Genomic DNA, 27,202 nt, shown 5'->3' with positions numbered 1-27,202 from the left:
GGTCTGCAGGATGCAGCTGAGGCCCTGTGGGCCAAGAGCACGCCTGGAACAGAGGTAAGACCCGGGGACCAGGACAGACAGTGCCATCTGAACCGAGTGCGTACCTAGAACGTGTACCTGCACTGGGAGGTTCTAGACTCCTTGACCACATCAGACTCCCATGTCCCGGCTCCCACGGCCACCAACCTTTCTCGTTTCCTTGTCCAGTCCTGAGAAAAGCAAAATGCAGCTGCTGGCTGACTTCCGGTTTGGGAGGAAGCTTCTGGAAGGGTGTCCACAGCCAGTCTGCCTGTGAGCACAGCTGATGACGAGAGCCCGCCTGCCCTCCAGGGTCCTGAGGCCGGTGTGGGGTTAAGTAAGCCAGCGCATCAGCCATGACCAAGGGCTCCCTGTGCGTGTGGCCCCCGGTGGGCTCCGGCCAGCAAAGGAGGAAGGCGTCCAGCCGCTGCTGTCCACCACGTGTCTCAGACTGCCCATGGCCAGCCAGGTGGGGCCCCGGCACCAGCCCCGCAGGGGGATTCGGGTCAGACACACCCGCTCTGGGGTTCAGGTGCCCTTGTGAAGTTCCTTCAGCCTCGCCCACCCCGCTGTCTCTGGCCACAAAGACAGGAGAATTTCTCCTTCATGCGGTACTAGAGGGACTACTGGGAATAAAACATGCAAACAGAGCTCTTTTGCAAGTTGGGAGTCAGAGAAGGAGGTAGACAGTGGGAACAGTGATGAAAACAGCAGCCTGGGGCCGAGGGCCTGGCCCCCGGAGCTCCCCCAGCGGCGGGCCTGCACTCGCCTCAGCCCGTCCTCAAGCAGAGCTCGCGGTTAATTACGGTTCTGCTTAAAACGTTGATTTTTTTTATAAGTAATCCTTATGGGATAGCATTCCTGGCTTATCTTTTAGCTGGCTTAACAGTTTTCTTTTGGCTGGACTTCTTATCTCACTGTTTATTTACTCAACTAAGGGATTCTCTGCAGTCCTTTGGGGAAAGAAAGTTATGATAGTTATTATCAGTCGACACAATTTATCCAGTGCCTGCTCATCTTCCAAGACGTGGCTCAAGGGGCATTCCTCGGGGGAGCAGCCGGCGTCCCGGGGCTCTCACTGGCTCCGCGCACCTGCCGGCCGGTGTCCACGGGCAGGAGGCACCTGCGGGCGCTTATCTGTTTGCATCCGGTCTTCCCAGCCGCAAGCTGGGCGCAGTCTGGCAGGTAGAGATGCTTGGTAAATGCCCGGCTGAGGGGTGCGGGAAACGAAACCGAGAGGAAAAACACAAAGCGGCCAACTGCCTCCCGAAGCTGGGCTCGCGGGATTTTGTTACCGCGCGCTCACCTGTAACCGTTCTCCAGCACCCGCCCGCCTGGGCTCCTGCACGCAAGTCTCCACACACGCGCAGGCGCACACACGCCTCTCCACACAGGCGCATGCGCGGCCCGCTCGCGCGGGCTCCTCCACACACGTGCAGGCGCACACGCTCCTTCACACACGCGCATGCGCGGCCCGCCCGCGCGGGCGCCTCCACACACGCGCATGCGTGCCCGGGCTCACGCGCGCTCCCGGCGTGCTGGAGGCGGGCTGTGCGTTCCGCTCCGTCACACCGGCCACCTGGTTCGTGTGTCACACGGTGAGTTCGCACGTTACTCCGCCGCCTGGAGCCTGGCCAAACCCTTGCCGCGGGAAGACCAGACCTCCTTTCCATCCCACCCACCAATTATGACCATCATTTTGCCGATGTTGGTTATTAACGTCCTGACTTCACTGATATTAATCAGTCGATTTTGTGACCTGGAGAGGGCTGCGTTTTCATATGTAACCAAGTGAATTCAAAGCAGGTTAAAAAATATCTTTCCAAGCTGTTTTTGTGTTTTGAAGAGGCAGCTCAGGTTAACTTACTAGTGTTCCTTTGTGATTGACTCATTTTTTTCAGTTTTATTGAGAAGTAATTGACATACTGCATAGGCTTAAGGCGTACAGCACGTTACATCTGTTGTAAAATGGTCACCACGATAGCCTCCGCTAACACCCACCTGCTCATATAGAGACAGCACAAAGAAAAGAAAGAAAGAAAGAAAACGTTTTTTTTTCCGTATGATGAGAACTCAGGATTTACTCTTTTAACCACATTCCTATAAATCGTACATCGGTGTCAGCCACGGTCGCCACGCTGTCCGTGAGGTCCCCAGCACGTGTTTATAGTATAACTGGAACTTTTACATTTTGACACCTCCCTCCACTTCCCCCTCCCCCACCCCCTGCCTCTTTAGCCACAGGACTAATCTCTTTCTATGAGTTTGGTTTTTTGTTTTTATTTTTGTAGTTTTTAAGATTCCACATATAGGTGAAATTGTGTGGCACGTGTCTTTCTCTGAACGATCTCACTTAGAATAATGCCTTCAGAGTCTATCCATGTTGTCACAAATGATAACATTTCCTCTTTTTTTATGACTAACAGTCTATTATGTACGATTTTTTTCATCCATTCATCCATCGACGGACACTTGGGTGGCCTCCGTGTCTTGACTGTTGTGAGTCGGGGTTTGAGTGCACGTAGATCCATGAGTTAGCGTTTTCGCTACCTTTGGGGATAATTCCCCGAAGTGGGGTTGCTGGATCTCAGGGTAGTTCTGTGTTTAAGTTTTTGGTGGGCCTTCCACACTGTTTTCCTCGGTGGCCGCACCAGCTTACATGCCCACCAGCAGCGCAGGAGGGCTCCCTTTTCTCCACATCCTCGCCGGCACCTGCCATCTTATCTGGGGTTGATGGCCGTTCTAACAGGCGCCGGCGATGCCTCATTGTGGTTCAGGTTTGCATTTCCCTGGTGATGAGTGGTGTGGGGCACCTCACTACATACGTGTTGGCCTTTCATGTATCTTCTTTGGAGAAATTTCCATCGGGATCCTTTGCCATTTTTAAATTGCATCATTTGGGATTTTTATTCATTTGGCGTTGAGCGGTAGGATCTATATTTCTTTTAATATATGTTTTGGATATAAGCCCCTTATCAGATATACGGTTTGCAAATGACTGTTTTTCCCATTCTGCAGGTTGTCTTTTCACCTTGTTGATGATTTGTCTTGCTGTTTGACATGGTCCCGCTTGCTGGTTTTGTTCACATTGATTGACCTTTAGGTACGATTTCCAAAACATATCTGCTTTCTTCTAGGTTCATGGTTTCAGGCCTTATGTTTCTGTCTTTAATCCACTTGGAGTTAATTTCTGTGAGTGGTGTAAGATATGGGTCCAGTTCCAGGGCGCCTGGGTGGCTCAGTTGGTGAAGTTCAGGTCATGATCTCGTGGTTTGTGGGTTTAAGCCCCACGTCGGGCTCTGTGCTGACAGCTCGGAGCCTGGAGCTGCTTCAGATTCTGTGTCTCCCTCTCTCTCTCTGCCCCTCCCCCCATTGAACTCTGTCTCTCTCTCTCTCTCTCTCTCTCTCTCTCTCTCTCTTTCTCTCTCAAAAATAAATAGACATTAAAAACAATTTAGAGGTGCCTGGGTGGCTCAGTCAGTTGAGCGTCTGATGTCGGCTCAGGTCATGATCTCGCAGTTTGCGGGTTCAAGCCCCGCGTGGGGCTCTGTGCTGACAGCTCAGAGCCTGGAACCTGCTTCGGATTCTGTGTCTCCCTCTCTCTGTCCCTTCCCCACTCACTGTCTCTTTCTCTCTCAAAAATAAATAAACATCAAAAAAATTTTTTAAAGATAGGGGTCCAGGTTCATTTCTCCAGTTATTCCAGCACCGCTTACTAAAGAGACCATCTTTTCTCCACTGAGTGTTCTTGGCTCCCTTGTGAAATGTTAGTTGATCATTTATGTTTGGGTTTGTTTCTGGGCTCTTGGTTCTGTTCCATTGGCCGATTTGTCTGCTTTTATGCCGGTACCATACTGTTTTTGTGAGTAGAGCTTCATAGTATAGCTTGAAATCAGGAAGCGACGTATTATTCCTGACAACAAAATCACGCGATAATATAAACGTCCCCACACTTTCATCTACAAAACGCTCTTGCATTTAGCCTCTGCTTCTTTGAGAACATCAGCAGTTGCTTTGCCATTTATTGCTAAGAGGTCATCCTCATTGTAAAGAACAGGTTGAGTTTATTAGACAGATTCGCCAGGCAACACGTCCCCGAGGCCATGGAACTTGGTGCTGAGTTACACCGGCAGGTCTGTCTCTGAGCAGCGCAAATAGGTGGTTAAACACCTCTGGTGAGAGCATCTCAATGTATAGATCCCGAGGGAGAGAGGCCACACTTAATAAGAAACATTTGCAGAGGCCTCCGCGGTGTGTCGACTTCCACAAAAGTCGACCACCTCATTAAAGTGATACATGCACCCAAAAATACACTGTTTTGACCCTGAACATCTGTCCTAGAACAATATATGCAGAAATGAACTTTTTTGGCAAACAGTCGTTTATGTCATGTTTCTTTACAGGAGGGAATGCCTGTTAGGACGGGGGATAGTAGTGAATACGGCAAATTCGAGTGTCAGGCCTAGTACCTGGAAGACAAGACCCCGGTTACTAATTGGACGTGGGTGAGCCATTTGATGGTAGGGGAAGTGTTCATTTTGTAAAGCTCGCGACAAAGCTGTGCTTGCGCTGTGACGGTGGCCGGACCACGTGGCCAGGAAGCTGCTGATTCCTGCGAAACAGAAGACCAGCGGTGCTCAGCTGGGGAGGCCGTGGGGACATTTTGATACGCTTATTCACTCCATCTTATAAAGTTTCTATAATGGGCTTTTACCATCAAGTAAGATCATATATTCAGGACAGTGGTTTTTTGGTTTTTTTCTGTAACTCCATACATGGCAATGAGGACATACCACGACACCCTTGTCAGAACGGCCAAGATCCAGAAGAACACGGACAGCAAAGGCCCGCGAGCATGAGCAGCGATAGGAGCTCTCGTTCGCTGCTGCTGGAGATGCAAAATGGTGCAGCCACTTTGAGAGGCCGTCTGGCGGTTTCTTACAGAGCTACATGTTGTCGTACTGCACGGTCCAGCGGGCGCACTCCTTGGTATTTGCCCAAATAGAGAACTCGCGTTCTCACACATGTTTATAGCTGTTTTATTCATAATTGTGAACACTTGGAAGCCACCAAGATGTCCTTCAGCAGGTGATGGATAAGTAACCTGTGGTCCTTGCAAACAGTGGAATGTGGTCCAGTGATAAGAGGAAGGGAGCTACCTTGGCCATGAAAAGACAGACGTCAAAGATACGTCGATACGTGGACAAAGCCAGTCTAAAAAGGCTACATAACGTGTGGTTCCAAATATAAGACATTCTGGAAAAGGCAAAAGTACACAGACAGTAAGATGATCTGTGGTCTTGAGGGGTGGGGTGGGAGGAGGGATGAGCAGGCAGAGCACAGGATTTTAGGGCAGTGAGACCCTTCTGTGCGACAGGGTGGAGGTGAGCACATGACGTTATGACTCGCACGTGTGCAGCACAAACAGTGAACCTGCTCTAAACCAGGGGCTTTCCTTCATGACAGTGTATTGGTGTTGGCTCCTCAGTGGCAGCAGGTGCAGCAGCTAGCAGAAGACGGGGTGATAGGGAAGCTGGGTGCAGTGGGATATGTGTGAACTCCCCGTACTTGCTGCTCAAGTTTTCCATAAACTTGAAACTACTCTATAAAAACTAAATCTGTAAAACTTGTATATGCCCGTCAAAGGGAATGTGAAAAATACGGAAAGACAGAAACGAAGACAGACTCAGGAGGGTCTGGCTGAGGGCAGCCAGAACCGAGCTTGCCCTCTTCTGTCTGTTGCCAACGAAGCAGCCGGGACGATGCATTAAAATGGGAGTCAGCGCATTCCCCTCACTCCACATCATGCCCTCCCGTCATTGACGCTCCAACCCCCACGCCCCACCCCCACTCACATTTTCTCATCTCTGCCCCTCCGCCGCACCTCCCTGATCACCTTGCGGCTTCTGGAACACAATGGCTAGGCGCCTGCCTCAGGGCCTTCGCACATCCTCGCCTCTCCCTGGCCTGCTTGTCCCCTCTTGCCTCCTGCAGGCTGTCACCTACGGGTTCCCGTCCCAGGGCAGACCTTCCTGACAACGCCGTGTGAAGATGAAACCCACCTACCAATTCCCAATCCTTTCTCCCTGCTTTACTTTTCGGCATTGTGCCCATCAACCTGTAACACAAAGCAAATAAACAAGGAAAGCGTATTCCGTGTATTGTCCCTACCTGGGAGGTGTGGTCCCTGAGGGCAGGTCTTCTATCTGTTTGGTTCACTGCTCCATCCCTAAGAGCTAGAATATGCTTGGCATCTAGTCAACCAAATATAGATTTGTTGACTGAATGGTGTAGAAATAGAAATGATTTTGTAATTTGCTTTATTTACTGAGCATGTTGTGGGTCGTCCCCTGTGGCACTGAGTGTTTCTCCTTGTGTGATTCTACTGGCCGTTCAGTGTCTCACTGAGTGGATGCACCGTTGTTTATACAACCACCTGCCCTTTGCTGGTATTTCTAATTTCTCACTACAAACCTTTATCTGAAGACGTTGGATATGTGGGCGGATTATAGGAAGGGAAACATTAGATCAAAAGTTGTGATCCATATTAACATTTTAAAAACATGTTTCCAAACTGCTTTCCAGAACTGGAACCATCAATGTAAGCTGGTAGCTGCAGAATATTTCTTAGAAACCACAATTATTTTAGGGACTAAAAGACTTCACAGAAACAAAACAGATGAGCATAGGGGAAGGGAAGTAAAAATAACATAAAAACAGGGAGGGGGACAAAACAAAGAGACTCTTAAATACAGAGAACAAACAGGGTTGCTGGAGGGTGGTGGGTGGGGGGATGGGCTACATGGGGGAAGGGGCATCAGGGAGGACACTTGTTGTGATGAGCACTGGGTGTTGTGTGTAGGGGATGAATCACTGGAATCTCCTCCTGAAACCATTATTGCACTAGATGCTAACTAACTTGGATGTAAATGTAAAAATAAAAATAAATAAATAAATGATAAATAAAACTTTACAGGAAAGGCACAGACAGAAGCAAACTGTCACAGTTTCCCACTTATGTCAGGACAGACAACAGACGGCCTGAATTCCAGGTTTGGGGCCCGACCCCTCATGAGGAGCCATCCAGGCTGACGGGGGTATCGAGTTTCTCCGCCGCAGAGGCTGGGCAGGTGGCAGCCTCGGGGAGCAGCTGAGCCTCCCCACGCCGACCCACAGCTGCGTCCCGCTCCGGGCCCGCCGCCCGCCTTTCCGTGCCCCTCCCGGGCCCTCTCGCGGCTCCGAGTCACTGTGACCTTGTCGCCAGGAGCCCCGGTTGTGTGTGCCACGCGCACGCACTGCAGCAAAGCCACTTCTCTCCAGGGCACGCACGTCCCCTGGTGACTGGACTTTGTGCCTCTGAACGTCGCACGGCAGCGTGCGTGTGCTCTGTGCCCAGTCGACGTTGTGACAGGTTGGGGACCATCCCGTGTGTTTCTGGGGTATCGGCTTCCGAGAACGGGGTGTGGGCTGCTCGTGTTCTCCGGGCACTCGAGTGTGGCCCGATGAGGCGGTGCCTCTCTCTGGCGGCCACCGGGCACCCCCGGGCTGACCTCCCTGTCCCTCTTCTGCAGGTGGTGGTCCCGACAGCCTCAAGCCCGTCGGCAGCAGCCCCGCCATTGCCATCGCCGCCGCCGCCGTGCTGTCTGTGGAGCCCGAGGGACTTGGGGGCCCGTCCCCCCCCAGCACACAGCCCTGCCACTTCCTGACGTTGGCCCCCATCAAAATACCCCTGCGGACCGCCCCCTTCTCCGGTAAGCACAGAGCACGGGCGCTCGGCGCCTGGAGCCGGTCCAGAGCTCACGGTGTGGGGAGCTGGCAGGAGCCGCCTGCCTCCGGCCGCAGAGCCCTGGACTCCCATGCCCGCGGCCCCCCAGGCAGGGACAGTCGGTAGTGGTCGTACGGGTGCTGCTCGTCGTCAGATTGCACAGATGGACCCTGGTTCCTTCGAAGAAGCTCTTGCTAGGCCAAGCGGGGCTTTTTTTGCCGTAAAGCCTAGCTCGAAGTCTCCGTCTGGACAGACGAGGCTTCCCTTTACCAAGGGTCTCTGGGGAGTAGTGTAGTGACTCAGAGTGTCAGGATCCCCGGAGGTTTTCAGTTTTGGTGCACGGGGCTCGGGAGGAAGCGAAGACGGCACGCCGGAAACTAGCTAAGAGCCCGAGTCTGTGACACACAGAGACGCGCAGTGCTGGCCACGCCCTCCCCCGGGCCTGCTGGCTGGGCTCATTCTGAGCACAGGGGTGGGGGGCTTGGGCGGTCCCCGTGGCGCAGGGCTGACTGTGAGGCGTGCGTGGCCGTGAAGGGTCTTGGGTTCCTTAACCGTGGCTGCGCGCTTCTTCCGGAAGGTCTTCGAGGCAGATGTGGGGCTGGTAGGCACTCCACCATCCCCGGTGGAACCCAGGTGCGTGTTGAGGGGCTCGGGAGGGAGACGGAGGGCTCCGGGTCCTGGGCTGGCTGCAGCTCCGTTGTCCGTGTGTGGTCACAGCTATAGGTGTGTCCGTTAACGGTGACCAGCGGGCCGTGTGTCCAAGCCACCTGTGGACGCGGGCTCAGGTCCTTCCCTTAAATGTGGCAAGAACAACATTGATTCGGAAGGACTTTTAGGAAGGACTCAATCTTGAGAGCTGGTACTGCTAGTCCAGTGTTGGGTTTGCACGCGATAAGACCTGGGTAAAAATGGTGGGCGCGTGGGTGGCTCAGTCGGTTGAGCGTCTGACTCTTGATTTCGGCTCAGGTCATGATCTCACGGTTCATGGGTTTGAGCCCCGTGTCAGGCTCTGAGCTGACAGTGTGGAGCCTGCTTGGGATATTCTCTCTCTCTCTCTCTCTCTCTCTCTCTCTCTCTCTCTCTCTCCCTCTGTCTCTGCCCCTCCTCTGCTTCTGCTCTCTCTCTCTCTTAAAAAAAGTTAAAAAAATATTCTATGGGTTCTGATATTAATTCTCTGCTAGAATTCTAATTTTAGCATTAATATCATCAATTGCTAGGTTATTGCTAATACGAAGCATCACTAGATTGTGAGACACACACACACACGCATCCAAGTTCATGGTAGAAACAGGAAAACCTAGTTTCGTTCTTTTCCCATTTTGGTTTGCTGACATTGGTTTTGATAAGTCTAATGTCGTCTTTTTACTAGACCTTTGGAGCCCGTATTTCCCTACCGGCTTGATAAATTAGTTGGTCGGTGGGACATTGTACTCTCAAGAACAAAATCTTATTTTAGGCTGTTAGTGAACACGCATTGAGGGTGTGATGGGGAGAATAAATAAAACACATAAATAATCTCTTGTGTGGAACATAATTTACAGTTGTGTCAAGATTTCAGTTAAAATCCATCAGTCCATTGGCATTCATTAAGCGTGACTTTGTATTTTCTGAGAAAATTAATCTCGGAACCAAAACCCACGTGCCCCTGGGTGGCTTCACTTTCCATGCCTCCTATGATTCATAAAGTGACATAATAATTAGGCGTCTTTCTGTCTTTGCATTTTATAAGGCCCCGTAATCAAATTTGCTGTAACGCGTATTCAGTCAGGAGACCAGCGGCGACATTGTCTTGTACGTAACTGCCAACATGTGCCGTCGGAAAGCGGGAGGGAGGGGCGGCACTCCAGAGATGGCTTCTCAAACGGCCCGTGGCATTGACCCCCAAACCTCACGCTGACGCAGAGGGGCCGGGGGTGGGGGAATGAAATACAGTCAGGGGCTGGTCCGGACGCATGACACCCAGCTCTGTGCACCGCTGGGTGACTGCGGAGCTCTGTGCCCCTCCCTGGAGCCAGCGTGGGCGTGGGCCTCCCTGGGCGCCCTGGAAAGCAGGGTGCTGGCGCGCTAACACCACCTAGCAGTGTTGAGCTGGCGGTGTCCCCTTGACGTCAGTGAGCGACACTGGCCATAGCTGGGGTGAAGCCTTTCCAGAATTTCCCTGAACGCCTTCTGGGAAACGCAGCTTAGAGGCACCTGAGCGGTTCGGCCCTCAGAACTCGTCTTAACCACAGTCAGGAACTCCGTACGGTGAGGTTCAGTGAGGTTGAGGGACGTTCTTGGTGCAGGCTCAGGCGGCCAGCTGGGACATTCCCAACACCCCTGACACAGGTGACGGGGTGGGGGGGACGGGGGGGGGGAGGAGGAGGAGGTGTCCCGTCAGGTCTGGGTGGGGCCAGCGGGGCGGAGACAGAGCAGCGACCCCAGCAAAGCAGATTTCACAGACGAAGGCAGACGCACCTGTCTGTGAAGTGTGCTCCATATTGAAGCTGATTTCATAAAAGCGGGTGAATTTTCCTTCATCTGCAGATGAATAACCTTGTTTTTATTCACAGCATTCCCATCCGGTAAATAAGCTAGACTACTTTAGCTATGCTCTTGGCTCGGTCGTGAAAGCCAGAGAGCCTTAGGGGCCCTACAGGGGTTAGCTTTCTGTTCTCACCTGGAGGTAGGTATGGGGTTTGACAGATTTTGGTCACCATAAGTCTGGGGGGGGTGCTCCTGGGTCTGGGGGCAGAGGCCAGGGACACTCCCCACCCCACAACCCCCGGGGCAGCCCCATGATACGGAAGTGTCCGGCCCAAGGTGGTAGTGCTTCTGCTGGGAAACCCTGGATTATATTCTAGAACCGCACTTGACGAAGCGTGAAAACCTGCACTAGCATGTGACTAGGCTCCCCTGGGAGAGTCAGGCACCTAGTAACTGAAGGAGCCTGAAGGAAACAGGCTGTGGCTGGAAAGACGATCAGCCGTAAGAGCCGCACTTGGTTAAGTGCCTTTTACGTGGTTTAACGTTTCGAGGGAGACACCGTATTTGAAAAGCCCCACGCGCTGTTCCTCCCCAGTCACAAACGGCTGTTTCCTTCCAGACCGCTGCCTGCTCGCGCGGCTCAGTGGGTCCTGGCCGTGGCTCTTCGCAGGGCCCGCGCACTCCTCGGGAATCTCCCGGGCCGTGCGCTGGCGTCTGTCACTCGTCTGTCCCCCTCCCTGGCCTGTAAGTCCTCCCCTCCTGGCCCCACCTGCGTCTGCTGAACCCGTGGCTCTGGGCACCGCATCCTTTGGCGGCTTCCCGACGTGGGCGACCATCCTGCAGACCGCACGTGGGCACCTTGAATACCCAGTTCTGTCAGCCACGCCATCGGCTGCTTCTCACACAGGTGCTCCCAAGTCACGGGTGACTCACGGGGCGGGGAAGGCGGCCTGGAGACACGACTGTCCCGTCCCCGATGCTGGCAGCGCGGGGCCCCTGGATGAGGGCGTGTGGCAGCTGGAGGGCCAGCAGAGGCGGGCGTCCTCGGTCGCCTCTCTGTGGGCTTGCAGCTGAATGCAGCTTGCCTCCCTCCATTCGTACTGGCCTTTATGTGTTAGAGCGTAGGGGAAAGATGTACCTTGTGTTCCATTTATGGAGACCCTGGGGTTTCTGGGGAGGATGAGGCACCCAGTGGAGGGCTGCTGTCCCGGCCCCCGGGGCTCCAGTCCCCCCCCCCCCCCAACCTGCCTGGAGCCTCTGTCCTCCGGCCACGTGGGGCCACGGTGCAGCCGGGCTCCACTGGTGTCCCTATTTGAGGAAATAAATGAACTGATACTTTTTTTTTTTTTTTTTATGAATGACGGTAGTTATTTTTAAACCTTTGCCACCATTTTGCAAGCATTCGAGTGAGAAAGGTAAAATATGAGTGATAGCTACGGTCGCTAGCCGAGCGGATGACGATCGAACACAACGATTAAAAAGCACCATCTGCCTTGCAGACCATTTACCACCTGTTCTTTTGCTTCCAGAACTATTTAGTGGTTTAAATTTCACATTTTGTCCTGCCACACAGCAGCTGGGAAGTGACTGTTCTTTCTTCTATCAGAAACGCTCCGCCCGAGCTCTGCGACAAGCCAGGAAAAGCCGCCACGCCGCCTTTCATGGGGCCGTGGCTCCCCTCGTTAGCGGCATGTGCAGGTGCTAAAATAGGTTCATGACAATGACCTGGCGACTGGGGAGGAAGCCTTTTCTTGTTTCATCCAGGCATCGTTTCCTCCTTCACTGTAATCAAAAACGTCATGACACCTATCAACATTTTAGAGACTTTCAGAGACAGAAATACCGTCACGACGAAATTGCTTACACCCCAAAGTGCCTGGGACTCATTGGCTTCTGTGAGAAAGACATACGTGTTTGTGATACAGGGATCGAGATGCTTTTAGCAGAAAAGGTATTGGATTTAAACAAACAAAAAGGCTTTGTGTGTAGTGTGCTATCCACGGTGAACTCAGGTCAAGGGTTCCAGCTACAAATGGCCAAGTTGGCAACATGAGCTTTGCACACATAAAGTGCAGATTTTCCTTGAAAGGACGTCCCACGGCGGGGGCCCGGAGGGCCTGGGGGTCTAGAGGACCTGGTTGCTGTGGCCACAAACCGTAGCACGGGCATGTCGCCTTTGCATCGGTTCCTTCCTGGGCCTTCCCACTGTATCTGGGAGAATGGCACCGTTGAAGCAGCATCCGTGGCCAGTGGCCATCGGAGGCAGGGGGGCGGCACCTGCTCGAGGGCTCGGGAAGGGACCTAGAACCCTGAGGTGCCCTAGAGAGGGAGGCGGCCGGTCCAGGGACCCACCCGCAAGGGTCTCTGGGCTAAGCTGCTTCGGCCTTAACTCTCAAACAGCGTCCTCCCGAGTGCGTGTGCTCTGGAGAAGGTCCTCCCCTGGCCTGTTTTCGCCCCGGGGCTGGTCCCATCCTGCCACCCACCCTGAGAAATGCCTGACCCTTCAGCTCTGTTAGCTCAAGTTCACTCTCGGTTTGAAAGGAAAAATTGGAGATCCATCGCACATACAAAAGCACGTGTGTGTTTATGCCACACGGAAAGAACGCCGACACAGTAGCACCCGCAAATACCTCCCTCTGAGCCTGAGAACGTAGACGTTTCCGTACCCCTGTGCCCCGGAGCCTCGACTCCTGACTGCCCCGGGGCGAGTACTCTGGACTGTGTGCCAGTCGTTGCTTTGACGTTTTTAGAAACGTGCTTCCTGTGTATGTGTTATCTCTAAACGTGTGTCGTGTAATTTAGGCTTTTTTGAATTTTACATAAATACCATAATTCACGCGTTCTTCTGTGATTGCCTTTTTTGCTCAAAATGACGGTTTTGTTGTTGTTTGTTTGTTTGTTTCAGTCATACCAGGATGCATGTGCTTGTAATGCAATCGCGTCCCTTAGGTAAAGCCTTCCGTCGTTTGTGGGAATCCGCGTAATGCGTCCGGTGTCCCGCTGCTGGTGGGCGTCTGGGCTGTTTTCTGAAATGCCAAGCACAGTGGCCTTCTCTCGCCTTCTGGAAGCACTTTCCTCCCCTGCTGGTGTTCCTAGGGGGCGGGGCGCTGTGCACAGGGCTCTGCAGGGTGCCAGACGGCCTCTCTGGCGTCCCAAACCCTCTCGGGGATAGTAACTCACGCAGCCTTGTCTCCAGGGCCCATTCCTCCCTTGACCTCAGCGTTGACGGATCTGCTTTCCTACTGGGCACCTGCACTTTCTGATGGATGTCTCAAACTGCATTTTCCTATGAAGGAAGTATTGATTCCCGACCCATGGGCCTGCTCATAAAACAAAACCGAACTCGAGAATGTGTTCCTCCTGCTGGGTTCTGGTTAAGCCTGCTTGGCTCCTCCCTTTGCCTGACCCCTCACGTCCAGCCCATCCGCCGTTGCCCCTCCTGAAGCCCGTGCCCAAGACCGCCTTCTGCGTTTGGGCCAGCACCACCTTCAGACTGTGGCTGCTTCACACAGTCTCTGCTCCCAACGCGCCCTTTGGTATAAGCTGTTTTCCACGCGGGAGCCTCAGGTGGCTTCTCAGAAATATGTGCCAGATCAAGCCTCCCCTGCCTGAGACTCCCAGGAGGGTTGTCTCCAGAAGCTTGGAGCAAACTCCAGACAGCTATCTGGAGTCTCTGGAACCCACCCTTTGTGATCCTGGCCTGTGCTTTGGCTGCCACTTGTGCCAGTCCTCATTTTCCCGCCCTGCCTCAGGGCCTTTGCACTGGCCACTCCCTCTGCCTTCAATGTCTTCTACACATGGCTGGTTGTTCCTCTGTCATTCAGGCCTCAGGTCTGAGACCCCCGGTACCCCATTCTGCAGTGTTTGTAGCATTTCTCATCATCCAGAATTATCTGTAATGTCTGTTTCTGGCTTGTTTTCTCTCCACCCTCCAACCCTGAGTGTCGGATCCAGAAGGGCGGGGGCTTTGCGTGAATTATTCACTGTGAGTCTAGAACCAAGGCCAGTGCTCAGGGCGGAGCTGTCTCCGTCTTTGCTGCACGCGGTACACCCAGTAACAGCATGTTGTTCCGGAGAGGTGACAGTCCGCTCTGACGGGGTTCACCCCGTGCCCCACCCCGCCCGGCCCAGGCCTCCCCCACAGGGTCGTGACACGGGGAGACTTCTCCACGCTGCGGGCTTTCTCAGCACCGTTTGGGCCAGAGAAGTGCTCCTGACATCGCTCATCAGCTCAGCATTAGTGGTGAAGGACTTCGAAGCAGAGGCCGTGCCTCAGTCGCTACATTCTTGTCAGATCTGAGTTTCCTGAAACCCCAGACTTTCACCCTGAAAAGGCTCCTAGACCCCACGCAACCCATCCTGACCCTTACAGCCGGGAGGCAGCGTGGGGGGCTGGTGCAGGCCGCCTCACCTACGTCCCGGTGCTGGGAAGGGCAGGGCCGCAAGCTCCCAGCCCCGGTCCCGGAGCCGTCAGTCCCTCCTTCCCGGCAGCCACATCCACACCCCGCGATCCATCGAGCCATTTTGTGCTAAAAGTCAGTGACCAGGACTCCGGCGGTGGGGCTGTCAACCGGATCCAGCCCTGTGGCCGGCCCCGTCTGCACGGGGGCCTTCACCGGGAGGCTCCAGCCCGGGCAGAGGACGGTGGCCAGGCCACACTCACACACAGCGGTGTACGTGGTACAGACCCTCTGGTGGGCCTGGTGATCTTGCAAGGGCTCTGTCTTTACAGGGGACCCTGGAGGGACTGTGGGAAAAATGGGCTGGTCTGAGCCAGAGGAGGGAGACGACAGCCACATGTCGGCTGTTGCTTTAATGGAAAACCTCCTCCAAGGAGGCCTGGTGGCTGTGGCCACAAGCCAGTGTGTTGTCTTCGCGTCGGGTTCCTTCCAGGGCCTTCCATCGCATCTGGGAGAGCGGCACCGTGGAAGTAGCATCCGTGGCCAGTGGCCACCCGAGGCAGGGGGCGGTGCCCGCTCGGGGGCTCGGGAAGGGGCATCGTACCCTGACGTGCCCTCGGAGGCGGCCGGTCCAGGGACCTACCCACAAGGGTCTCTGGGCTGAGCTGCTTTGGTCTCGACTCTCAAACAGACCCACTTGGTGAGGAAATAATACCAGGGCCACACAGACACTCTGCATGAAATGTATGGGCACCAAGTATAATTATTTCAGGGATTTGGAAAGTCCCAGGAGAACAGCATTGAGGAGGATGAGACGAAACATCTCACTCTTACGACTTTCATTGTAGGTCACATTTGTGACCACATAGTATCCGCACGTCCCCTGATTAAACCCTGATAGTAGCCGTTCCAGCAGCTGGATTTCTGGCAACCTGAGCCATCTGGAACACAGTAGAAACTGAGGCGAAAGGAAGGAGGAAGGAAGTCCTCCGAGTGTGGGAAAACAGCTGTCGCAAGGTGTGTGCCTTCTCCTGGCCTGGGAGGCGGCCTGGCAGAGCTTGGGTGGGATCTGGAGAGAGCAGAGGGGTGGTGGAGACCCGGGCTGGCCTGAGTGGGACTGCGGTCACGGGAGCGGCAGAGGGAGGAAGGGCTGGGTCATCCTGGGGGGGGGGGGGGCAGGAAGGGCAGGTGTGGGGAGGGTGGGATAGAAGCGTCAAGGTTTGCCGTCAGTGTGGACAGGCTGACCCACGGCATTGGACTTGGGGGCCAGGGCGCAGGCTGTCTGTGTAGACGCTGGGAGGGCCCTGTGGCGGTGAAGCCGCTGTCCGTGTGTGCTGGGATCCCCGGCCCTGAGGGATGTGCGATAGTGGTGAGCGGGGCTCCGGGACGTGCCCCTGATGACTGTCAGCCCGCTGACGTAACGAACTGGAGAACTCTGGCTGGTCCTCCACCCTCCGCGGCAGGAGTAGCTGGGATGTGGTGCTCACGCTGTCCCCCAGCGCAGGGCCGGGCTCGCGTTGACCCCCTGCTCAGGGCCGGGCTCACGCTGACCCCCAGTGCAGGGCCGGGCTCACGCTGACCCCCAGAGCAGGGCCGGGCTCGCACTGACTCCTAGTGCAGGGCCAGCTCACGCTGTCCCCCAGCATAGGGCGGGCGGTCTGCAGGCTCAGCATGGTCCTAGGTCCTGAGAGAAGTGTGCTCCTGGGAAACTGCTAAGCCAGGAAGGACGCGTGCTGTCGAGACACCCCGACAGTACTTGAAGTTCTATAAAGGCCGGCGATGGGGAGTGTGAGCTACTTACCCCCAGGAAGTCGGCCAGTGGCCTTGCAGTCTCCCTCTCTGGGGGGGGGGGGGGGCGGCGGGGGTCCCATCGCAGAGCGATCGTGAGCGAGCCCTGCTTCGATTTCCTCCCGCCTCCCAAAGCAGTGGGAGGACAAGCAGTGCTCGGACTGGGTCATGACTGACCCAAGACCCCGTTCCCCGCCCAGTGTGGTGTTCCCGGTTCCCAGGACTCGGCCGTCGGCCGTCCTGCCATTCGCGGGTGCGCCCACGGCGGCCAGCCACCCGCTGTGTGCTGAGCGTTCCTCGGGGGCCAGCGTGACGGTTTAAAGGTTCTTGCGGGCACGTACCCGCCGCACAAACAGCCTATCAGGAAGTGCCGGACCGCAGCCTCCTCCCCCGGTGCGGTCCCTCCCGACCCCAGTGGATTGTCGCTGCACCGACCATCCGGCCGGGCGCTGCGGGCTTTGCAGCAGACCCATCCAGAGGGAGTAACGCGCTAGTCGACGTTGTCACCCAGTGAACTAGTTGATCGGGGACCCCCCGTGGGCCATCGGTCACGAGATTGACACACAGAAGGCGGTGGCTCTCCCCGAGGCCATGTGGGCCGGCAGGGTGCCCCGGGGAGCAAAGTGCAACTTGGTGCTCAATCCTTAGCCCTTCTCGCCTGAACCCAGAGGGGAGACAGAGGGGGAAGAGAGCAGACTGACACCCTGAGCCGTGCGCCACGCTCTGCTGGGACCCTATCTGCTGAGACCGTCACTCTAGCTGCTGGGGGCTCACCCCTCCCCTCGGGCGGACGCCCACGGGCAGGACCCTCGTCCTTTCCCTGATGTCTGTCACTCCAGCTGGCGGCGGGGAAGGGCTGGCAGCCATGTGGGTCCCAGGCCCTTCTGACACCGTGTCCCCCCCCCGTGCAGTGGGGCCCATCTAGGGACGGGCTGCAGGACCACCTTTGTGGCAACGGGGGACCCTCGGAGAAGAGCAGGCACGCAGGGTTAGAACCGCAGCCTGACGTCTAAGTGCTGTGCTTCCCACCTGCTTTTCTGTGGCCTTTCCTCTCCCTCCATCCACACCCCAGCCCATTTCTGGACGTCCAGGGGAGTGCCGACCTCGTCCGCGGCACCTGCCTTGAGCCCTGTCTGCTGCCAGACCGTTCCCAGGCCCCGTACTCTTATCCTGTGCCTGCCTCTCCCGTCCCTTGCCTGGTAGCAGATGGCTCACCAGTCCAGACCTGGGCTCCCCCGGTGCTGCCTGCACACCCGCTCGGGCTCAGACGCTCATGTGCACTCACGGCAGCGGCTTGGTGTCTTTCCCAGGCAGGAGACTCGGCAGCCGGAGGAGACGCAGCGACTTCCACTGGTCAAGTTAGGCAGGATTGTTAAGATTATACCGCTTCACAAAATGGCCCCTTCCCTGCTTGTGCAACACGCACAGACCGTGGTCCTTTCCCGTTATCCGTCCTGGGAATACAGTCTTGCCCCGAGAAGGAAACAGCCCGGTCATTATGTTGCATTTCCCCCTAAAGGCATCATCGACGTCTCTGGTCTGCTCAGATCCCTGAGCCGTGGCACCCGCACGGCTTTACTCAGGGAACGGGCTCCTGATTCTTTCTCCAGACACTCAGGGGTCTTCAGAAGCCATCTCGTTTGCTCTGTGCTGCGCAGAAATTGGCACATCTCCTGTGCCATCCAACATAAGAAAGAGTTCCAGGCACGGAGCCTGAGAAGGACCGTGTAACCCACTCTCGGGGACTGACCTTTGTACCGGCCGGGAAGCTGCCCGGCGTCACCATTTGCTACTTGTGGTGGGAGGCCCTCCCCCCTCAAGGGGGTGAAGGGAGAGCGTGGGTGCGGAGCCGGGAGGAGCAGCCCCTCATCTTGTAGAAGAGGCTGACAAAGGGTCCGGACCGTCAGCCAGCCCTCCCCACGAAGCCCAGTCCCAGAGAGCTTTCTGCTCTCTTCCGCGGTCAGGTCAGCTGGTGGCGCCCACAGGACACACGCCAGGTCCCTCCCTGGTCTGCTGCACCTGGGCGGCCCCGCCGTCCCCTTGGGCAGGAGGGGGCTCCTGCCGTCCCGGCCCCTGGCCTGGGAGCCCTGCTCCTTCGTGCTGGATTGAAGACCTCCGGGTCCTTGCTCAGAAACATCTCCCACGGACAACTTCCGAAAGTCTGTCTTCCTTTATGAGTGAGGCTGATGTGCAGTTTTATTGAGTTTTCACACGTGAAATTAACCATCAGCCACTTTGCAGTGTGCGCCTCGGTGTCCTTTATGGGTCGCGTGCTGGGTCCCCAACACCGCCGTCTGGTTCCAGAACGTCTGCACCCCCGGAAACCCCTGAGCTCGTTATCAGCCCCTTCCACTGCTGCCCCGCCCGTCCCTGGGTGGCCTCTGAGCTGTGGTGATGGGTTCCATGCGATTGCAGTCAGTGTGTGACCCTTTGAGACCGGCTTGTCCTGGCCTCGGAGAGTAAGTAAGCTCGCGCTCTCTCTCTCTCTCTCTCTCTCTCTCTCTCTCTCTCTCTCTCTCTTCGTTCTGGAAGAATTTATGTAGGATGGAAGTAATTGGTTTCTTTCTTTCTTGTTTTTTAATGTCTTTTATTTTTGAGAGAGACACAGAGACGGAGTGTAAGCGGGGAAGGGGCAGAGAGCAAGAGAGGGAGACACAGAATCCTAAGCAGCTCTAGGCTCTGAGCTGTCAGCACAGAGCCCGAAGTGGGGCTCGAACCCACAGACCGTGAGATCATGACCTGAGCCAAAGTGGGATGCTCAACCGACTGAGCCCCCAGGTGCCCCTGGAATGGTTTGTTTCTTGAAGGGTGACAGAATTCTCCTATGAATCTATTTGATCCTCTGATTTTTCTTTATTGGAAGAGTTTTAAGTAATAATTTGATATTTTTTTCTAACCACATGACTAAGTTTTCTTTGTTTTCTAGAGTCAGTTTTGGAATATGTTTCTTTCCTGGAATTTGATCATTTCTTCTAAACTTTTAAATTTACTGATATAAGGCATTCCCAGGCTTTCTGTCTCTCTCTCCCTCTCTCCCTCCCTCTCTCTCTCTCTCTCTCTCTCTCTCTGTTTCTCTCTCTCTCTCATGATTTTTAAATTTCTGTTGTGCCTGCATAGAATTCACTTTAATAAAACAGGCTTTGCTGTAGAATGATCAGCCTTGCCTTTCTGGGAGCCCCAGCCAGTCTGCTGTCTGCCTCCGGGGTGGATGTGCCTGTGGCCACCACCCGCTGTCCCCGGCTGAGCCTGTGAAGACAGGGACACTTTCTCCTTTGCTTTCTCTCTCTCTTGCTTCACGCAGACCCACCCAAAGTTTCCTCACACGATTTGGTGGGAGGATGGGGAGGAGAGAGAGGCAGGTTGTGTGCGTGAGACTGTGGCGGTGGGGAGGGAATCGGGGGAGCAGAACAGCACCCCCCTCCCTTGCTGGGATGTTGGAAGGACCAAGCAGATGTTGGAAGGACCTACGGGCCACCAGAGGCCTGTTGTGAGCATTCAAAGGGGTGGAGCCCGGGCCCCTCAGAGACGGGGCGTGGGGAGTGGGGTCTCCTCAGGACCTGGGAAAGTAGAAGAGATTCCAGGGCGCGAAACCCAGCCCCCCAGCAGGCCAAGTCCGTGCCGAGTCCGTGACTGTGGGCTCATGGCACGAGGAGCCTCAGTGCCATGGTCCCTAAGCGCCAGGCCTGGTCCTGGTGGGCTGCGGGGTGCGGTCACTTCCCACTGCCCAGAGGAGCCGTGGAGCGAAAAGATTGCCACCTCCTGTGGGCAAACTGGGCCAGGGTTAATGCTGGGGGCCGACAACTTGTGGGAATCCTCTCTGTCAGTAGTTGTAAGGAGTATGTGGCACATCACCGTGCGGTCCACGGACTCTCAAACCCTGGGTCAGAGGGGGGCTCTGAGGGCGTGTCCGTCTGTGTCTCCTGCACACAGCCCAGCGTTAGGGGCACGGGACTCAGCCCCCAGGGCGGCGGTGTGCAGGGCACGTCCCAATCACCCGGGCAGCGGTCCCTCACATTTCAATTTTCCCTCCGCCCCGCCAAGCTCCTTCTCCCCTTTCCCTTGGCCCAACCACTCCCAGCCCCGCCTCTGACTCCAGTTACAGCAAGAAATGCGCCCACAGGGTCAGCACAGCTTGTCCATCCCTTTATAGCTGTGACAGAGCCCTGGTGACAGTGGCCTCCGGTCTAGCTGCTGGAAAACCGAAGGCATCTTTTTGTGGCTGTTGTTGCCCTTTTCATTATATCCTTCATAGATTTCCCCAATTATTAAAGTGGTTAATGCTCACTTAGAACACTTAGAGAATAGTCAAGAAGCATAAATGAGAAAATTAAAATTGCCCATAATCCCTCGGCCTCTGAGAACCGTTGACACATCTTTTTTCCATGCAGGCAGTGCGGGACAAAGCGGGATTAGCCTGTGTGCGCAAAGGTGCACCCACTTCTCAGCACTCGCCGCTCCCCTCCACGTCCTCACGATCATGCTCGGTGCAGCCGCTGGAGGAAAGCCCGCGCAGCCGGCCGGGCCGGTGGCTTTAGCTGGACTGTCTCTAAGAGGGTCGTTCGGGGGCCACGTGGTCTCCACCGGCTTCCCGTCGGGCATGAGGCAGGATGTGTCCTCAGTGGACTCAGCGGGGCCCCTGCTCTGGTCCGCTCGCCCTCATGGTTAAGCACATAGTAGAGCCGCTCTGCCCTGTCCTCTCCCGGAGGCTCTGCCGGCCCAGGAGCAGGTCTGGGTGCGGCGTTCACGTGGGCATTTGGGCAGGTGGACACCGCTTTCTGCAGGCATAGCCGTCTTCACGGGGCGAAGACCAGTGTCTGAACCATCCCGCAAGTGAGGGTGGAGTACTGCCTTCTGTCCCCAGGCGCTCATGTGCCGGGCACACAGCTGGTGTCCTGCGATGGTCTGGAAGGGCAGGAGGACGCGGTCTGTGCGGCCTTCTCTGAACCCACCCCCAGCGTGCACCAGCCCCGCAGCCACAGTGGCCAGCGTGCCCGCGTGAAGCAGTGCTCTGCGGTTTCCGGTGGAGACATAGACGGTTTGGTAATTTATACGGGGGGACCAAAAGTTCTGTCTGAGGCTTTTCAAGGACTGAAACTCGAGGGGTGCCCGGGGGGCGTCGTTGAGCATCCGAGTCTCGAGTCCAGCTCAGGTCACGATCCATGGGTCATGGGATTGAGCCCTATGTCAGGCTCTGCACTGAGCACAGAGACTGCTTGGGGTTCTCTCTCTCTCCCTCTGCCCCACCCCTGCTCACACTTTCTGTCTCTAAAATCAAAATTAAAAAAGAACTGAAATTACAGTAGTACCCATGTTTCGTTGCTGGAAAGGACCCAGTGTGTGTGTGTGTGTGTGTGTGTGTGTGTGTGTGTGTGTGTTTCCCTTCCCTGGAAAGGATGATTCTTGTCCAGGAGCTCGCAGACACTAGACTGTAGCCAGCCAGGTGGAGGCCGCTGTCGGGGTCTCACAGGTTCAAGCACCGTGTGAGCAGGAGGCTCCGTTGGCCCCGTTTTCTTTAGAAGCTGGAAGTGGCACCTGCTGGGTCGGCAGTGACAGCCGGAGGAGGTGGTTCCTCAGCAGCACAGTGTAGACAGGAAATCTCCACTTTCTTGAATGAATTACCTGCTCTGTTCCCTGCTCAATAAACCACCAGCCCTACGCCCCCCCCCCCCCCCCCCCCCCAGTTCTGGGCACCTGCTGTATTCCCAGCACGAGGCTAGGCTCCACGTGTGCAGTTGTGAGCAAAGAGAGGAGATGTCTTCCCCCTGTATGGACGCTAAGTCGGGTGCCCTAAGTCAGGGGAGTTGCTTCGCAGACCGGGACCCGGCCCCTCTCGGCACCAGCCAGTCCCGCTGAGGGCTGGCCCAGAGCAGACGGTGCTCCCGGAAGCAGACTCTGGATGCAGGTGTGGTGCGAGCATCGTAGGGGGAGGAGAGTATCAGGGTGCAGAGGCGTCTCCGTGGGGTATAATTCCTCTTGGCCGCGGGGGCTCAGGCTTGCTGGGGACTCGGGCGGACGTTCCAGCATCTTCTTCAGGGCGTTCCCCTCAAGGCTCCAAGGCGCTAGGCTCCCTTCCATTGACTCTCCCCTGTGTTTGGTCAAAGGGCAGTTCTGGCGTCTCCAGTTTCATGGCATTCCTTCCAGGCCTGCACCTGGGCCGAGACCACCCTCAGCCTGACAGGCCCAGGGCCGAGAGAGACTTAGCGGGAGCAGGCAGCGGCCATCGGCCTGTGTGGGGGAGCTGCGCCCTCAGGGAATATGGTGGCACAGCAGGTGTGGCCGGTGGCCCAGGGGAATGTGTGTGCCCTGGGAACAAGGTAGGCTGGTGACATGAAGCTTGGATAAAGCCTGGTGTTTCTAGAGGTCATAATTAGTAAGGGTTCCAAGCTGGAGACACAGAGACCTTTCTGCCATCTTGGAACTATGACCTTTCTGGCCAGGGGCAGGGCCCGGGCCTGGGCGGCGCCTGAAATGGTGGTTGTTGTAAAAGGAATCCCCTTAGTTCGCGAGGAGTTGAGATGTTGGTGGGGGCCCTCCAACTCTAGACCATTCTTCAGGGCTCTCCCCAGGCTTCTTTTGTCCTCGGGACCACTGTTCTTGAACAAGTGGGCAGTGACACTGGCCCAGACGACACAGGGCCAGAGTGGACTTGTAGATGATGGTTACACAGAGAAATGGGATGCAGGGTGGAGGGTGTTACAACTTCACAGCTGGCTCAGCCCATGGAACCATCCGGCCCATGATGGGTATTCGGTGAGTGTCCATTGAATGACGGGGCAGCCTGTGGGCATAATCACCGTGGAGAGCAGGGCTAGGTACTAGCCCACGGCGGGTCAGGAACCAGGCTCGGCCCCTGGCCCGAAGAGCTTAGTGATGCTAAGGCTAACGGCACAAAAGGGACTCGGGGGTCCGAGTCTCAAGGGCTCTGTGAGCTTGGTCACAGCACTCCTCTCCCTGACATAGCTTTGCTCAGTGGTGAAGAGGGACGCCAGGGTAGGGGCAACCCTGAGGGGGCTCCCTGCCTCCAAGGGGCCACGAGTCCACAAAGTAGGGTCCATGCATCCAGGGGAGCAAGACGCAGGAGCCAGACGGCCTCCGAGGTCAGGGCGGACACGGCCATGGCCGCCAGGTGCAGCCTCTGTGAGTGTGTCCGTGACTTAACGTTCTTGCCCCAGCCCTGTCAGTTCTTTGCAGTAATTAACTGGTCCCGTGGAGTCGTCATTAAGTTACTTACGTGACTTTGGACAAACAGAGAGCTGTGACAATGACATGAATAACATGCTGGAGGCTTGGGTCAAGCAGGTGGTGGGGGTGGGCAGGGGCCCGACTTTGCGCCGACTGAGGGGTTCACTCAGCAGGCTGGTCGGCGGGATGCTTGTGCAGGAGACGGAGTCCAGAGTGGCGTCGGTGATCTTCCTGAGCGTCAGGAGCCTGTGGGAGCACCATCCATCCATCAGGGTGCCTGGGCCGCGTGGACGTGGGAAGGCAGACCCCGGGACCCCGAATTCCTGTAGCATCAGCCTGCTTCCCTCTCGTCTTAAACAACATTCCTCCAAATATGTGGCATATGTGTGCTGGTTTCAGCTTCTTTCTCTCTGATTTTATTTTATTTTTTATTTTTTTTTTTAGTGTTTATTTACTTTTGAGAGAGAGAGAGCACAAGCGAGGGAGGCACAGAGAGAGAGAGAGGGAGACACAGAATCCTGAGCAGGCTCCAGGCTCCAGGCTGTCAGCACAGAGCCCGATGGGGGCTTGAACTCAGGAACCATGAGATCATGACCTGAGCTGATGTCGGACGCTCAACTGACTGAGCCACCCAGGTGCCCCAACTCTGATTTTCTTTTGAACGTAATCCAAGCAGACATTGGTTCCACTGAAATTGCTTGTACTAGGTAACCAAGACCTGGATTTTCCAAAATCTCAGTGGTGTGGTGAATACTTAGTCCTACTGCTATTGGCTTGGTATCTACATTTGCAGAGTTAATCACTTTCTCCTTGAAATGGCTCTGCCAGTGTGCCCCCAGGCCGTCCCGCGTGCAGGGCTAATCCCACCTTCCCGGATGCCCTGCCTCCATACCTGGTGTTACTCCTGTCAACTGACCACCGTTAAATGCCAAGCTCCCCCAGCTGGGTCATCGTTTCCTACCTTCTAGACCCGTACTTGGCTTCTCCAACACAAGCACCTGTGCTGGTGCAACTTCCAATAAAATTATCCAGCTTCGGGGCTAAATTAGCACGTCTGCATTGTTGCCCCAAATTTCTGTCCTGGGACGCTGGACCATTCCCCACTTCCCGACTCGTGCATCCAAATGTCTACGTGACGTTCCCCGTTGCATACTTAATAACCACCTCACACTGAACCGATCCCAGACGGGGCCCAAATGTCCTTGTAATGTTATCAAACAAGCTCACATTTTTATTGTACTCATTCTTCTCAATGCAGCATCTGGGGGGGGAAATGGAAAGAGTATCTATGGTGTAAAACACGGAAGATAGGTTATGGGCAGTGGCTGAAGGGACAGGTGGCAGGAGGCTTACGGCGTCCTTGTGTTAGAGTTTCATGGCCGTTGAGGTTGTGCCCTCGCTCCTGGAGGGGATCTGGAGACTGTGCTAAGAAACCTGTGGTCTGACAGCATGTGCACAAACCATCCAGTCTGCATTGATTCTGCGTATGTAACTGTCCCTTTCCATGCACTGTAGAATTATCAAGTTTGTTGAAGATTCACTTACTTGTGAAAGTATACATACAAGATGAAGAACCCAGTGACTAAATGAGCAGAGGATCTGAGTAGATGTTTCTCCGAAGAAAAAGACATACGGATGGCCAATGAGCACATGAGGAGATGCTCGGTACCATCAAGTCATCGGGAAATGCAAACCCAAACCACCATGAAATCCAGTGACAGAAAGGAGAAGATTACAGGTCCTGTAGGGTAGAGGGACGGTGGGGAGGGTGTGTGGAAGCTGGAAGTGATTGCGAATGGGTACGGGGGTGACAGCGTTCTGAAACCGATTGAAACTGGTGGTTTCAACAACTCCATGAATCTAGTAAGGGCCACCCACTTGTCCAACTCAAGTGGGTGAGTTTTAGGGTACGTGAACCGTGTCTTGATGAACCCTTTATGGGAGAACAAACAGTGCAGGCACCCGTTTCCTCTGCAGCCCCCACGGGCAGCTCTGCAGGGGGGCGGTTCACGGCCCTGTGCGGCCCTGTGCCGGGATCTCTCTGGGGTGAAAACCACTTCAGAGCCCAGCAGTTAAACACCCCTCCTGGGGAGAGTGCAGGAGCACTCTGTCAAAGTGGCTAATTTCAGTAATTTCCTATGTGAATGTTTCCAAGTAATTTTCAGCTCTTTCCTGGTAGCTTTGCAAATTTGCATGACTGTGGCCGTCATCGTCGCAGAGGCCCGGGGTCCGCGGGTCCTGCAAGGGAAGATCTCAGGTCTCAGTCCCTCCGCTGCCCTGCTGCATTGGCCTGGTCGTCTTGAGGTTCCAGCCTTTTCCCCAGGATCAGGCAGTTGGGATGGGGGATGGGGTACAGGCGAGGGCCCGTGGGCCTGGGGGGATGGGGAACGGAGGAGGGCAGGAGAGAGGACTCAAAGGCAGTGCACGCCCCTGCAGCCCTGAGCCTGGGGTCAGGAAGAGAAGGTACTGAGTCTGGGTGAGGAGGCCAGGTTTTGAGGTGTGGGTTCTTGTGTGGTTAACGCAGGGAGGGGATCCTGGGCGGCCCTTCCTCTCCAGGCCCTCGGGGCACGAGTCATGGCCTGGTACAAGGTGAAGCCGGGATGGTCGTGGAGGGGGACCCGCGGAAAGCGAACCTGGTACCTCGTGTGATCACGCGCACGTCCTCAGACACATTTTAGTAACTGGTACGTCTATGACTTTGAAAGCGATTCCATTAATTTCCCAAGTGCATATACAACTGTTTGCGTTATTTGGCTCGTGTGTGTCGGATCATTTTGTAAATCTTTTTCTTGCGGCGATGACACGGGAAGGTGACGGGTGTTCTGGTTCTGTTTGCAGTGGGGCCGTCCCGGCGAAAACCTCCGGGAGGCCCTTTGATGTCTCCCGGAAGGAGTGGACGCCGGGAGCCCCTGCTTTGCCTTGAGAGCAGGGCCTGTGTTTGTCACGGTGGCTGTTTATGTCCCTCCAGCCCGAAGAGCTGCCCTGTGCTCTGTGTAGGGTCCTGTCCTCACTGCTGGGCCGGGCACTGCCTGAGCGGAGCTGAGGCCCCGGCGGGGACGCTTGTCAGCTCACGCTGCTCCCATGTAGCAAACTCCTCAGTCGGGAAAATCTCGAGCCAGAATGAGGTCCCCACCCAGCGAGTCAGGGGTCCTCAGCCCAGAGCGAGGGCTCCCTGGCCCCCAGCCCTCACTGACACGCGAGCTCTGTCTCCCAGGCTCCTCCCACGGACGGTCCTCCCCACTCACGGCTGCGGGTGACACCCCAAAGTGCTTGCCAGGTCAGGATGATGTCTGCTTCCTGTGGCACTTTCTGGAGAGCGATCCGGCTGCTGGACCCCAGAGCGGGCATGCGGCTGAGGCTGTGGACCCTGGATTCACGTGTGTGTGCAAACACGTGCCAGGATGTGGGTGCCAGTAAGTGTGAGCTGTAGGGTGCGTGTGCAGGCGTGAGGGTGCGTGTGTGTGAGTGTCACACAGGGGCCCGGGTGACCTCGGTGATGCTGGGCATGGGGTAGGGGTGGGGGACGGGGGGAAATGGCTGTGAGAAGTGGATCTGAGGGTCTGGAAAACAGTAAGGGGACAGA

The 27,202-nt window shown here is 55.7% G+C and overlaps 1 protein-coding gene and 1 long non-coding RNA gene across 4 annotated transcripts in view; one reads left to right on the top strand and one right to left on the bottom strand.

Annotated features, from left to right (window-relative positions):
• TCERG1L (transcription elongation regulator 1 like) overlaps positions 1 to 27,202 on the top strand; it is a 193,625-nt gene that overhangs the window by 32,812 nt on the left and 133,611 nt on the right. For all 3 annotated transcript variants that reach the window (XM_027063419.2, XM_053206888.1, XM_053206887.1), the window contains exon 4: positions 7,590 to 7,769. In XM_027063419.2, the coding sequence (XP_026919220.2) occupies positions 7,590 to 7,769 (180 nt within the window). The remainder of the gene's footprint in view (positions 1 to 7,589; positions 7,770 to 27,202) is intronic.
• Positions 4,063 to 27,202, bottom strand: LOC128312560 (uncharacterized). The gene is made up of 2 exons (XR_008291999.1): positions 26,865 to 27,202; positions 4,063 to 4,630 (listed from the first exon to the last, which is right to left on the bottom strand). It is a non-coding gene; the product is annotated as an uncharacterized LOC128312560 (long non-coding RNA).

This window comes from Acinonyx jubatus, chromosome D2 (genome assembly GCF_027475565.1).
Source record: "Acinonyx jubatus isolate Ajub_Pintada_27869175 chromosome D2, VMU_Ajub_asm_v1.0, whole genome shotgun sequence".
Lineage (NCBI taxonomy): Eukaryota > Metazoa > Chordata > Mammalia > Carnivora > Felidae > Acinonyx > Acinonyx jubatus.
This window is presented reverse-complemented; position numbering and strand designations above follow the sequence as displayed.